Raw genomic sequence first — 11,679 nt, 5'->3', positions numbered from 1 at the left:
TGAATGGGGTGGATATGGAGTATCTAAAAGAGCAGTGACCCTTTTCCTGCGAAGCATTAGATCAAGAGATCAATCTGTGGTCATGACATACTCAAGCCTTGATGAGTTGTGTGTGAGACCCCAAGTGCAGTTCAAGTGGAAGAAATCTGTAGAGCCAGGGCCAGTGGTGTAAGAGATGGGTGGGTGATCCCCTTGTCACTGTTGGCACAGGGCCCCTGCTCCATGGAAAGGGAAGTCCTTCCTCAGTCTGAATCCTGACACTTCTTAAGACGCAGGCTTGGGAAACCTGTGTTGGTAACCCTTTTTGTTTCCCATCCTCCCCAGGGTCACAGGAAAAAGTTTGATTGCGTGCATTTCCAATTCCCGCTCCCTGGCGAGGGGTCTGTCACATCCCAGCACCCGCGTGTCCATCCTGATGATTTGTGGGGGATGCTGGGTGGTTCCTGTTTGATGAGGACATGTTGGGGGGTGAGGGGCCAGTGTCCACATCTCTGGCTTGCCTTGCCCAAGGGTGGCCTGGGTGATTAGACTGATGGCCTCCTGACGTCAGATGAGATCCGTTAAAAGGTATTTATCTCAGGCTTGGGCCAAAGCCGGGGGAGAGATTAAAAGAGATTGAGGCCAAGATAATCCCCCCGCAGCATCCCACTAAAGTGGCTGCCAAAAGGCATGCCACCAAATCTTTTGCCACCCCTGGCCCCTGTGCCCGGTTCTGTTTTCCCCATACAGAGCCCCATCTGCAGCCGAGAGAGGGTGTGGTGGCCCTGCCATTGGTTTTCCCTTTGCAGGCCCTCTGTGGTGGCCTCATCCCTCTTTCCACCCTGCCCAGGACACAAGAAGCATGCTGTCCCTGGGAAAACAGGAATTCCTGTGTCTGTGAGGTACAACAAGCCCTGCCCTGGTGGCTGATAATCCTAGACTGTTCTGGCTAATCTTCACTTTATTAGTTTGTTGCTGATATAAACAGAGGGAGTCAAATCCGCCTGGGATTGTTTCTTTCCCTTCAGGAGCAGTGTGCTACTCTCTCTTTTCACCCCTCCCCATCCACCTGCTTTGCATTACGTCCCAATCCGATTTCCCCAAGTCTCTGGTGTCTGATTTAATTTGCCTGACGCTGCTCCTGGAATCAGCCCTCCCCCAACCCCTCCCGTCCACAGCCTTCCAGCTCCCCATGGGGAGATCAGTCCTGGGAGAGGCTGAGGAGCAGAGAGGGAGCAAGGGACTCGCTGGGTGGACCAACGGGACTAACTGGAGACTGCAGAGGTACAAGGGACTTCTGGGCAGCGGGGAGCCATTCTCAGCAAGGGAGGCAGGCTGTGAGGGTCTCATCCAGGAGGGGCTGCAACCCGCCTTGCTCTACAGATCCCGGTAAGTTTGCTGCCTTGTGATGCCTGAGGTCACCTTGGTGAATCTGACATTTGAGACCCTGAGTTTCTTGGAGTGATTCCGTGGGGAGCCTTTGAACAAGGGCTCATCCCATCAGAGGATGAGGGAGGGTAAGATCATGGAAAGGAGCTGGGGTTGGCACTGAGGTGTCTTTACAGTGATGAGGAGGCTTTGCACTGGGATGGGGTTGCTTGTTCTCCGCTTGGCAGGTAAATTTCACCAGTTTCCAGACTGGAGTGGGAGGGTAACACCTCCTCTGAGCCACCTGGAATTCACTGCCTGTATGCAGCCCTGCTCTCCCAGTGCACCCTGTGCACACCTCTTTGGAGCTGGCTGCTGTTCTGGGTGGACAAGGAGCCCTCAGAAAGCAAGGAGCAGAGCAGGGTAATTTTACCCTGACCTTTGATCTCCATCACAGGAGAGAGGGATCATCTCTGTATCCGGCTCTGCAAGGAGCCCAGGGTCACCAGGGCGAGCCTGCAAAGCTAGTCAGGGATTACACGGAGACCCAGGGACACTGCCTATTCACACAGAGTCCTTCTTCTTGCACCTTACCCTTTTCCATTCACAGCCCTCTCCCAACATTTCACAGAGTGACCACTCCTTCTGCAGTATGGGGGAAGCTGCCCAGGAACAGATGATAAGAAGGTTCACCTTGCCTCTTTTTCCCATCCATTACTTGCACCCTTGTCCCCACCAGGGAGTGATGATGCAGGTGACTTGGAGGAACAGCTCCCAGGGAGAAAGATGGGCCACCTCCATGGCATTGTGCAAGGGATATGGCCACTGCTGTGAAAAGTCAGGGTGTGGCAGCAAAAGGCAGAAGATGGATGATTTCAGATCCCCCTCCATCCATCTTGCACCACAGCAGAGGCATTTGATCTGCTATGAGCAGACACCAAAGGACTCAGGAGGGGTTTGGTGTTTGGTTGCCCACAGACAGGAGTGCTGCAGCAAGAAATTTGTTAGAAAAGACAGGAGGGGAAAATATTGTCGTGTTGGAGAGCAGAAGAAGTGAAATGTGATTTCAAAAGCCAGGAGCTGTGAAGTGGATGAGCACAGCTAAGGCAGAGCCCAGAACAGGGCTGGCATGGACCGACCAGGCTCTGTTTGGCTGGGCCGTGCTTGTTCCTTGGTGGTGCTTGCAGGAGGCAAACTTCTGGAACAGCGCTCGTGCCAAGGTCCTCCTCTCAGTAGCTGTGCTGAGAGTGGTGGATTGTTTCTTTCAAAGGTACTGAAGGACTTGGTTTCCTCTACTGCTGAGCATTCACTCGAAAGAGCCCTTACTTCCAGAGAGCACCAAGTGTGCACCATTTAGAAGCCCCTCCCATTAAAACTAGCCTGGGCAACCACCATGAGCAACTGTGAGCTGATCCCTAGATCCACGAGAAATGTGTATCCCTAAGGTCCCGCTGGTCAAGGCAGGAACATGCCTTGGCCAAACTCCATTTCCCTTTCCTCTGTTCTTCCCCCATCCCTAAATTTACATGACTGTAATGAGCTGCTCTTTTGCACACCTGCCCTGGTGCTCCTGGGAGGCAGCTGCACTGCGCTGGGGATCGGGTAACTCTCCACAAATTGCTCTGGGACGTGACGGATGGAGGTGACAGGCAAAGATGGAGCTATTATTATCACTCATCTGCGGCTCCTTGTCCTTCTGAGGCTGAGAACAATTCCCAACTTCATTTAGAGCGTTCCCTCAGAGGGATTTAAAGGTCCGGACAGAGTCCTGAGGTGCACCTTCTCTATATTTAGCCCTTTTTATCCATCCTTGATATCCTGCCCCTGCTGTTTGATCTGCCTACGGCTCTGAAAGCCCCTCATCTGGTTGTTCAGCTTTACAGAGCAGTGAACTGTCATTCCCTTGCTAGTGCCAGAGTTGAGAAACTACTGGAGAAGGGAAGAGAATGGTAAAAAAGCAGGAGCAAGGAAAGGAAGACTGGGATCTGATAGGTAATGAGGAGGACGTGTACAGCCAGCTTCACCTGGAGCAGGAATTGGAAGGAAGGCAGGAGAACAAGGTTCCCATCTCTGTGCAGGTTTGGGTGGGCAAAACCAGAAATCTACTAAGAAAATTTAGGGCAGGTGGATGGACACTGATCTCAGATAGCCAAAGGTGTATGAAATAACAGCCTGAAGAGCTTGGGAACCAAGCAAAGGAGGCTGGAATGAGAGAGTCAGATGGAGGGGGGTTACCTAGCAGGAAAAGGCAATCCAGTGCTTAGGATTGATGGATCAGTCCTAAGGAACACTGGGGAAGGGCAAAGTGTGGGCCACAATGGTAGGGCTAGCTGCACAGGGTGGCTGGAAGTTCAGGTGTGCCATTTGGAGTGCTGTAGGCTGTGACCAGAGCTGGGTGATGTCCAGCAGCCTCACTGTACACTGAAACTGAGGGGCAAACACCACAGGATAAGGAGGATGTGCAGCCTCTGACAGAAAGCTGCAAGGCCTCCCCCAGCACCTCCCCACTCAGTCAGCTGAGAGGTAGAATGGAATGCCAGCCCTTTCCCAAAGGAGAAGTGCATGAAAGTGGCTTTCATGGCCAGGGTCACTCAATGAGGTGCAATGAGGTCCCATCCTTGCTGGGAGGAGCCCCTTCATTGCAGCTCTGTTGGAATGAGAGAATAAAAACCAGTGGGATGGGCCCAGCTCAGGAGCTGGTCTGCTCCTATCCTTTGGTGTAGCTAAGGCTGGCAGTCCCAGGCCATGGCTGTGGCACATTCCTCTGGGCCCTGAGAGTGCTGCCCCAGGCTGCCCTCCTGCTCCCTCACCATTTGCTGGGGCTGCCAGCCCCATCCAGTGCATGGGCAGCAAGCAGGGAGGAGCCAGCAGTGCTGTGGCTCTATCCAGCCTTGCAGGCTGCAGGCACAAGTCTCTGTCTGCAAAGCGTATGCTGAAATAGCTTCCTGCTGGGATAGGCTCCCAGGAGCTAGGGGAAACGTGTATCTCGTTCTCTTTCCTACACTCAAAGCCATGCCTCAGGAATCATTGAACAAGCAAAAACCCACTGCGCCTGGGGGATCAAAGGAAAGCTGTGGAGGCATTCGAGGGAAGGAGCTCTTAAAGGAAACTCAAAGTGTTCTGCCAAGCAGCAAGCAAAGGTGGGACTTGGGAGCTGTCTGGATGTGCTTGCCCACAGCAAGAGAGCAAGTCTGGCATGGAAGGACCCAAAGCCTCCCTGACCAGAGGAAATGAGGCCTTCAGGCAACAGGGATGGCAGTGATGTGACACACCGGGACTAGGAGAAATTCTGCAGATGCTCCTGGAACATTTCTTGAGCAACACCTGGAGCACATCTGGACACTCACATCTATCCAGGTGAAATGTTGGAGCAATTAAAGATCACGTTTGTCTACAAAAGTGGGAGATGCTAGAATCACTGGCGAAGATTTAAGTGCACATAACAAGAAAGAGAGAACAAAACAGAGATGTTGTATAACAATACTATGCACCTGCATACTGAATATGGATTACAGTTCTGGTTTCCTGCTCTCCCTGCAAAAACATATCATCTCTGCTCTGTAAACAACTGAAAAAAAAGGCTCATAGAACAACAGAGATAATAGGACGTAACAGCTTACACAGGAGGAATGACTAAGTTTGCTCTGCAGTCTGGAAAAGGGATGGGTATGCCAAAGATGTATAAAATACCGAGTGATGCAGAGGTGAATAGAGACCAGTTATTTGCTGATTCTTCCAACTCAAAAGATAGCTACTGTCAAGTGGAACTAGTACCACCAGGAAGTGACAGAAGCAGGAACTTCTTTGCAGAGTCTGCCACCCAGCTGTGAAAGTCATCACTATGGGGTACTGAGGAGGCTGAACTTGGCATGGGCACAAAGATGGTGTGGACAAACGCACAGAAGAAAAGTCTATCAAGGACTTGCATACAGTAATGCTGCTCTAGCTTTGGATGTCAGTGAAAAGCTGGGGCTGGACAAGTAGGACATGTTCTCCTATTGGCTTACGTTATTCTTAGATCCTTCCTTAGGCATCCACCTTTCTTTTTATTCTATTTCGGTTTGTTTTTTTGTTTGGTTGGTTGATTGGTTTGGCTTGGGTTTGGTGTTTGATATGAAACTGGAATGAAATTCTGAGAGAGCTCCTCAACAGCCCCATAGATTTCCAGGGTGGTCAGAGAGTTGGTAGGTCCTGCCTGGTGAGGCTTTGCTTAGGACAAACAGTAGGAAATTGCTAGTGGGCTCCCTCCATCAGGTTTCTTCCTCCTGGAGCTGAGATAGACAGCTAGGCCGTAAACAGGGAGAAGCTGATGAAAAGGGTTTGGAATTGAGAAGTTAAAAATGAGCAGACAAGTATGGCCAGCACCTCAGCAAGAGACTCTGGAGTTCTTTAGCTTCTGCACATGTATGTGTAAGCAGGATCCAAGACAAAACGGACCTTTGACAAGGCCCAGCAAAACCTTCCCAAGTGCTAAGGGCTGTGGCCAGACACAGCATGACATCACTGAGTATGAGCCAAGAGATGGTCACCAATCCTTTATCAGAGATACCTACATTTCCGTAACTGAGCAGTCACATTAGTGTCCTGTCTAACTCACACCTCTTTCCTTTGATTTGTCTCTCAGAATCCAGGCTGCCCCACGTGGAGGAGCCACCCCTAGGTCAGAAAGATGGGGGAGATGGAACAGATGAAGCAGGAAGCTGAGCAGCTGAAGAAGCAGATTGCGGTAATGCTGGCAACAGTCTAGAAACGGCTGAGAGCGTGTCTACCCCCCACTGCATGCCCAAACATCCTTCCTCAGCCACAAGCTGGAGTTGGGCTTTCTCCATATACATACTTGGAGCCCTCTGCAGTTCTCCACAGCCCTTTAAATGCTAATGGAGATCTTCACACCATGGTGGGGAGAAGAGTGGCAGGGGAAGGGAGAGAAGAGGGGACAGGGGTCCCAAGAGTGTAGTGAATCCCCAGGATCTCCTCTGTCTGTGAGCCAGCTGGTGTTCTGTCAGGTGGGACAGTCTATGGAAAGGCTGTAGCACAGCGAACTGGATGCTGAGCAAATTTTGGCTCCCCTTCCTGATGTTTGACTGGTGTCAAGGTGCCCTAATCACAAAGATTAGTGCTGGCCACAATCCAAACACAGCAAAAACACAGTTCCTACTTCTAGTAGGCCTCAGGCTATTACCCAAATTTTACTTGTCATTGCCTTCCCTGCATATTTTTAATCTGTCTCATCTGCTCTTGTCTCTTCTCCAGGATGCCCGGAAAGCCTGTGCAGACACAACACTTGCTCAGGTAAGGGACAGGGCTGGCTGGGCAGGATAACACCACTCTGAGGGGGTTTTGTCCAGTCAGGAAGGAGTTAAGAGGCAGAGATGTGAAAAGCGGTAAAGCTCCTGGAAGTATGAGATAAATTCTTTCTCTCCTGCCATTGTTTCTTCAGATTGTGTCCGGAATGGAGGTTGTTGGGCGCATCCAGATGCGGACCCGAAGGACCCTGCGGGGACACCTGGCCAAGATCTACGCCTTGCACTGGTCCACAGACTCCAAGTGAGAGTGCTGCTGCTGACCTGCTGGGTGCAGGACAGCACAGGGGTGTGACAGGCAGGAAGGCTCTGATGGGAAGAAAGCCACTAACATGATGTTATTCCTTTCTCACAGACTTATGGTCAGTGCCTCACAAGATGGGAAACTGATTGTGTGGGACACGTACACGACTAACAAGGTAGGAGTCAGGTGGCTGCAAACTGGGATTCCAGAGTGGGTCCCCTTGGAGCTGGTGCCCTTAACCTGTTCTCTCTGCTGCCAAGAGTCCTGACACAGTTTCTGGTCCTCCCAGGTTCATGCCATCCCTTTGCGTTCCTCCTGGGTCATGACCTGTGCCTATGCCCCCTCTGGCAATTTTGTGGCCTGTGGAGGCCTTGACAACATGTGCTCCATCTACAGCCTCAAGTCTCGTGAAGGCAACGTCAAAGTGAGCAGGGAGCTCTCAGCCCATACAGGTGTGTGTGCTGCCTGCCTGCAGCTGGGTGCCCCCTGCTACCAAACTTCACCCTTCACCCTTCTCTCCCTGCCCCTTTTCTCATATTGGCTTGTTCCTGCTTCCCAGGATACCTCTCCTGCTGCCGATTTCTTGATGACAACAATATTGTGACTAGCTCTGGAGATACCACATGGTGAGTGCTCTCTCCTGCATCCTAGTGACATGATCTCTGCTCTTAGCACAGCAACAAGTGCAGTCCTTCTGTTCTTCAGTGCTCCACTGTCTAAGGAAGAATTGCTCCTTCATGGAAAGCCTACATGGAGCACCTTAGGAAGCTTGATCCATTCTCCCTCCCTTTGCAGAGGGATAGATGCTTCTTTTCCCAGCTGTGGCCAGGTCAAGCACTAGGGTTCATGTCAACATGATCTTACAAAGAACAGTGTCATTTATACCAGGAGAGACAGTGTTTTAATTTTATGTGGAGCAAGGATATGTTCTCCACTTCTCAAGTCTTGTCCTCTGTGCAAGGGACACTGCCGAGGCAGTGCCTGGATCTTTTGGTTCATGGTTCTCAGGGCTTGCTGTGCTGTGACTCTGAAGAGTCCTGAGTCTTTATTCATCCCACCCCACCCCAATAACTGCTTTGGAAGAACCTCTGGGCCAAGGACAAGTGGCATTTCTGTCAGAGATCAGGGTTACACAGGGTTTGTTTCCCTACCTATGGTGTGGCATCCCCCTGAACAAGAGCTTTGCATCTCACATGCATGGACACAGAAGACCTTTTACAGCTGTTTGCTATTTTTTGCTGTTTGTGTCCCTCTTACTGTCTCTCAGCATTCCCTTCAGCTGTTACACTTATGGGAATATGCCAAACTTCATACACCCCCAGTCTTAGTCTAACTCTGGTTTGGCAAAAGCATTGCCAACAACAGCTGTGAAGATATCTCCTGTTGTATACAGCTGACTCCAGGGATGCTCTCACCCATTTTCCCGTGCTGTAGTTATGGCTTACCTCCTTTTGTCTGTGAGTGGGACAGCTTTTCAGCCTGGCTGTAGGTCTGCTCTGCCCTGAGACGTTCTCTCTTCTCCCCTCCTGCAGCGCGCTTTGGGACATTGAGACGGGGCAGCAGAAGACTGTGTTCATTGGTCACACTGGAGACTGCATGAGCTTGGCCGTCTCCCCTGACTTCAAACTCTTCATCTCTGGGGCTTGTGATGCTACTGCCAAACTGTGGGACGTGCGGGAGGGCTCCTGCCGTCAGACCTTCCAAGGGCACGAGTCCGACATCAACGCCATCTCCGTACGTATGCTGTCTGCACAGTGCTGGGGAGGAATGTGGGGGCTGGGACAAGGTTGAAGGAAGCTGTCACAGTCATAAGGGTAACACGGTTCTTAGACCTTGGCCCCATGATCCAGCCTGAAGCAGGGAGTGCCCAAGATCACTGAAGTTTACAGGCGGGGTCTTCCCAGGCACCAAAGCATCCAAGTCTTGGGCAGGCAGCACACCATGATCTGTGGAGCTGAGCACCCTGACACAGGTGCTGGTCCAGCTCTGCTCGCAGTAGCTGTTGGGATCTGTGGTTCAGGCACGCTCCTGGCACGAGACACAAGTGAGGCAGCAGGAATACCTAACTCAACTGAGGTCAGCTCCAGACAGAAGAGGTGGGGTGGGGACTTGGGATCACAGGGAGATCTTCTGAAGACTAAATTTTCATGGCAGGCAGCTCAGACATTTGGGAGGAAGCACCTCCCTCAGAGCTGCAGAGATGGCAGGACAAGAAACATGCCAGACTAGTCCTTGTAGCTAACCCAATGAGCCTACCAGCTTCCTGCAGTCTGCTGCTCAAAACGCCCTCCACTGACGTCAATTAGTAAAACCTTTTTCAGTTGCCCCATGGCTACCTTGCCACATGGTTTTCTGCCATACCTGCTACTGAGGAGCCCTTTATTAACTTCTCAGAGCACAACCACAGAAAGCAAGGTTGTGTGAGAAGGTTGGTATATGAGGATCAGAGAAAGGAAGGCTCTGGTAGCCAGAGTTATGTTAGACCTCAGCTGGGGGATAATCGGTAGACACTTGTCAAGGCCCAGCCTAACAGCTGGAGTTAAAATAATCCTTCCTCAAGCACTGAGATATCTTGAAACAGCTCTAGCCACTTAGGCCATTTGTTTTCTTGGAGTGGAAGGGGTTTATTAGGCCTTACGAGAATTATCAGTTTCCCCCTTCAGCAGACTCAAATTTTATGATCCAGTGTCCGGTCCCATCAGGTTTTCTTGCCTCTGTGGCTTCCCGGTGGTTAACAGGGGGGTGGCGAGTTGAGGAATTCCATGGGGATCAGAGGAAAACCTCATTAAGGTATGGTGTGTGCCCTCTGCAGTTCTTCCCTAACGGCGAAGCCATCTGCACCGGCTCCGACGATGCCACCTGCCGCCTGTTCGACCTGCGGGCGGACCAGGAGCTCATCGTGTACTCCCATGAGACCATCATCTGCGGGATCACCTCCATCGCCCTCTCCCGCAGCGGGCGGCTCCTCTTTGCTGGGTATGATGACTTCAACTGCAACATCTGGGACTCCCTGAAAGCAGAGCGTGTGGGTGAGTGCCTCCTTGAGGTCCCCCTTTCACTCCCTGCAAGGCCTCCTGTCCCTACCTTAGGGATAATCAAGCACTTAATTTTCCTACGTAGAAGACGTCCTATACTGACTGAAACCAAACAAAGCTCCCTCGCACTTAGGGAGCACACTAGAACTAGGACAACTCTCACTGGCGTAGAAGAGTTACTGTTTTTTAATATTAAGGAAGTCAAGCCTTTAAACAACATTGTTTCAAGGGGGTCAAAAAGGTTCCTGTTAGCTGAAACTGCTCACAACCAGCAAGAGAATATCCTACTTTCTCCTAGTCTGCCGTTTGCCAGTTCCAGGTACTCACAGTGCCACTTGATGGCCAGGCACCAAGCCAAGTGCGCACCTGGGCTTCCATCCAACATCTTTGGGTACTCTATGAAGCTCATACACAGAACACACAGCATTTTTTCTTTCAGATGTGGCCCCTACCCTCTGAGAAGTCATGAAACACAGTCTACAAGCAGCATTGCTGTTTCTCAGCCTTATCAAGGACCCTATCCCATCTTAGTCTTACCATCACTCCAGGATGAAAGCAGTTGTATGAGGATTCAGCTGGCCATACCTTCCCAAGAACCCTTTGTCCAGGCCTGCGGGTGATGGTTTTATGCCACACACAAAAGTTCTTCTGCACTTTTGTTCCATGTGCTGGCTGTCAGAGGTTATGCAGGAACAGACAGGGACTGTGATGAGTGTCCTCAGCAGGGCCAACCCCATCACCTCTCACGGGCCCCCCTTCACTCCCTGACCTCTCTTCTTTCCCACCACAGGAATCCTTTCTGGCCACGATAACAGAGTGAGCTGCCTGGGGGTGACGGCGGATGGCATGGCTGTTGCCACTGGCTCCTGGGACAGTTTCCTCAAGATTTGGAACTGAGGACGCCAGCAGAGAGGGGATGAGCAGCAGAAGCACAGCCCATGAAAACAGCATCACCAGATGAGCACAACAAAAACGCCCACCTACCACTCCCACTTGTCTCTAGACACAGGTCACTTGTAGGAGCCTCCCAGAGTGAAAGGGAAAGGAGATCAGGGAGGAGAAGCAGGGGAGCAGAAGCACACGCACTGGCCCTTCTCTCCACCTCTAAACAGCCCCAGCAGTTTCAAGCCTTGTGCAGGCTTGAAGACCTGTTCTTTATGTCTCAGGACTTTGCAGTACAATTCAGACACCCTGCACCTTCCTTCAAGCATCCATCCTCTTCCTTCAGAGGACCCCTCATACAACACTCACCCCGGACTAAGCTTTCTCCCTGCTTTAACTCTGCCTAACTCCTCTGTGCAGCTGTCCTGTATCCATGCAGACAGCCCCAGACACACTGGGTTTGAGATTTCTACGGCACCACCTCAAACATAAAGCTAGTGTAAATTTGGCATGTTTCCATGCGGGAACACTTAGCTCGAGTCCTATCTATGCATAAAGGGGGGAAAGGCAGCCTTCAGACCTGCCAGCATAGCAGGGAAAATATTTATTCTTTTCTTAGTTCAAGTCTTATCTATGCATAAATGGCAGAAAGGTAGCCCTCAAGACCTGCCAGAATATCAGGGAATATTATATTTATTCTTATTTATTGTCTGTTTCTTGCTGTTCCTTCCTTCTTTGCCTCACTCCTGCATTGTATGGTGACCCTATCTAACCAGTAGCCATCAGCCCATGTTTTCAAGTCTGTTTAGATCTTCATAGCCCAGGCAAATAAAGAAAGCTCACAGAAGCACTGCAGGCTGTGTTCTTT

General features: G+C 51.1%; 1 protein-coding gene across 1 annotated transcript; it reads left to right on the top strand.

Annotated features, from left to right (window-relative positions):
* Positions 1-1,142: 1,142 nt before the first annotated feature.
* Positions 1,143-11,658, top strand: GNB3 (G protein subunit beta 3). The gene is made up of 10 exons (XM_066175431.1): positions 1,143-1,368; positions 5,972-6,073; positions 6,601-6,639; positions 6,788-6,894; positions 7,006-7,069; positions 7,184-7,346; positions 7,454-7,520; positions 8,427-8,628; positions 9,707-9,923; positions 10,720-11,658. The coding sequence occupies exons 2-10, from the start codon at positions 6,017-6,019 to the stop codon at positions 10,824-10,826; spliced, it is 1,023 nt and encodes a 340-aa protein (XP_066031528.1). The 5' UTR covers positions 1,143-1,368; positions 5,972-6,016; the 3' UTR covers positions 10,827-11,658.
* Positions 11,659-11,679: the final 21 nt, after the last annotated feature.

Source organism: Chamaea fasciata, unplaced genomic scaffold (assembly GCF_029207755.1).
Source record: "Chamaea fasciata isolate MVZ Bird 193981 ecotype frontalis unplaced genomic scaffold, bChaFas1.0.hap1 SCAF_2, whole genome shotgun sequence".
Classification (NCBI taxonomy): Eukaryota; Metazoa; Chordata; class Aves; order Passeriformes; family Sylviidae; genus Chamaea; species Chamaea fasciata.
Note: the sequence above shows the minus strand (reverse complement) of the source record. Positions and strands in the feature narration are given on the sequence as shown.

Coding starts and splice junctions, on each gene's coding strand:
- GNB3 (XM_066175431.1), top strand. CDS start 6,017: ATGGGGGAGATGGAACAGATGAAGCAGGAAGCTGAGCAGCTGAAGAAG. Junction 6,074..6,600: donor AGCTGAAGAAGCAGATTGCG/GTAATGCTGGCA, acceptor TCTCTTCTCCAG/GATGCCCGGAAAGCCTGTGC. Junction 9,924..10,719: donor CCTGAAAGCAGAGCGTGTGG/GTGAGTGCCTCC, acceptor TTCCCACCACAG/GAATCCTTTCTGGCCACGAT.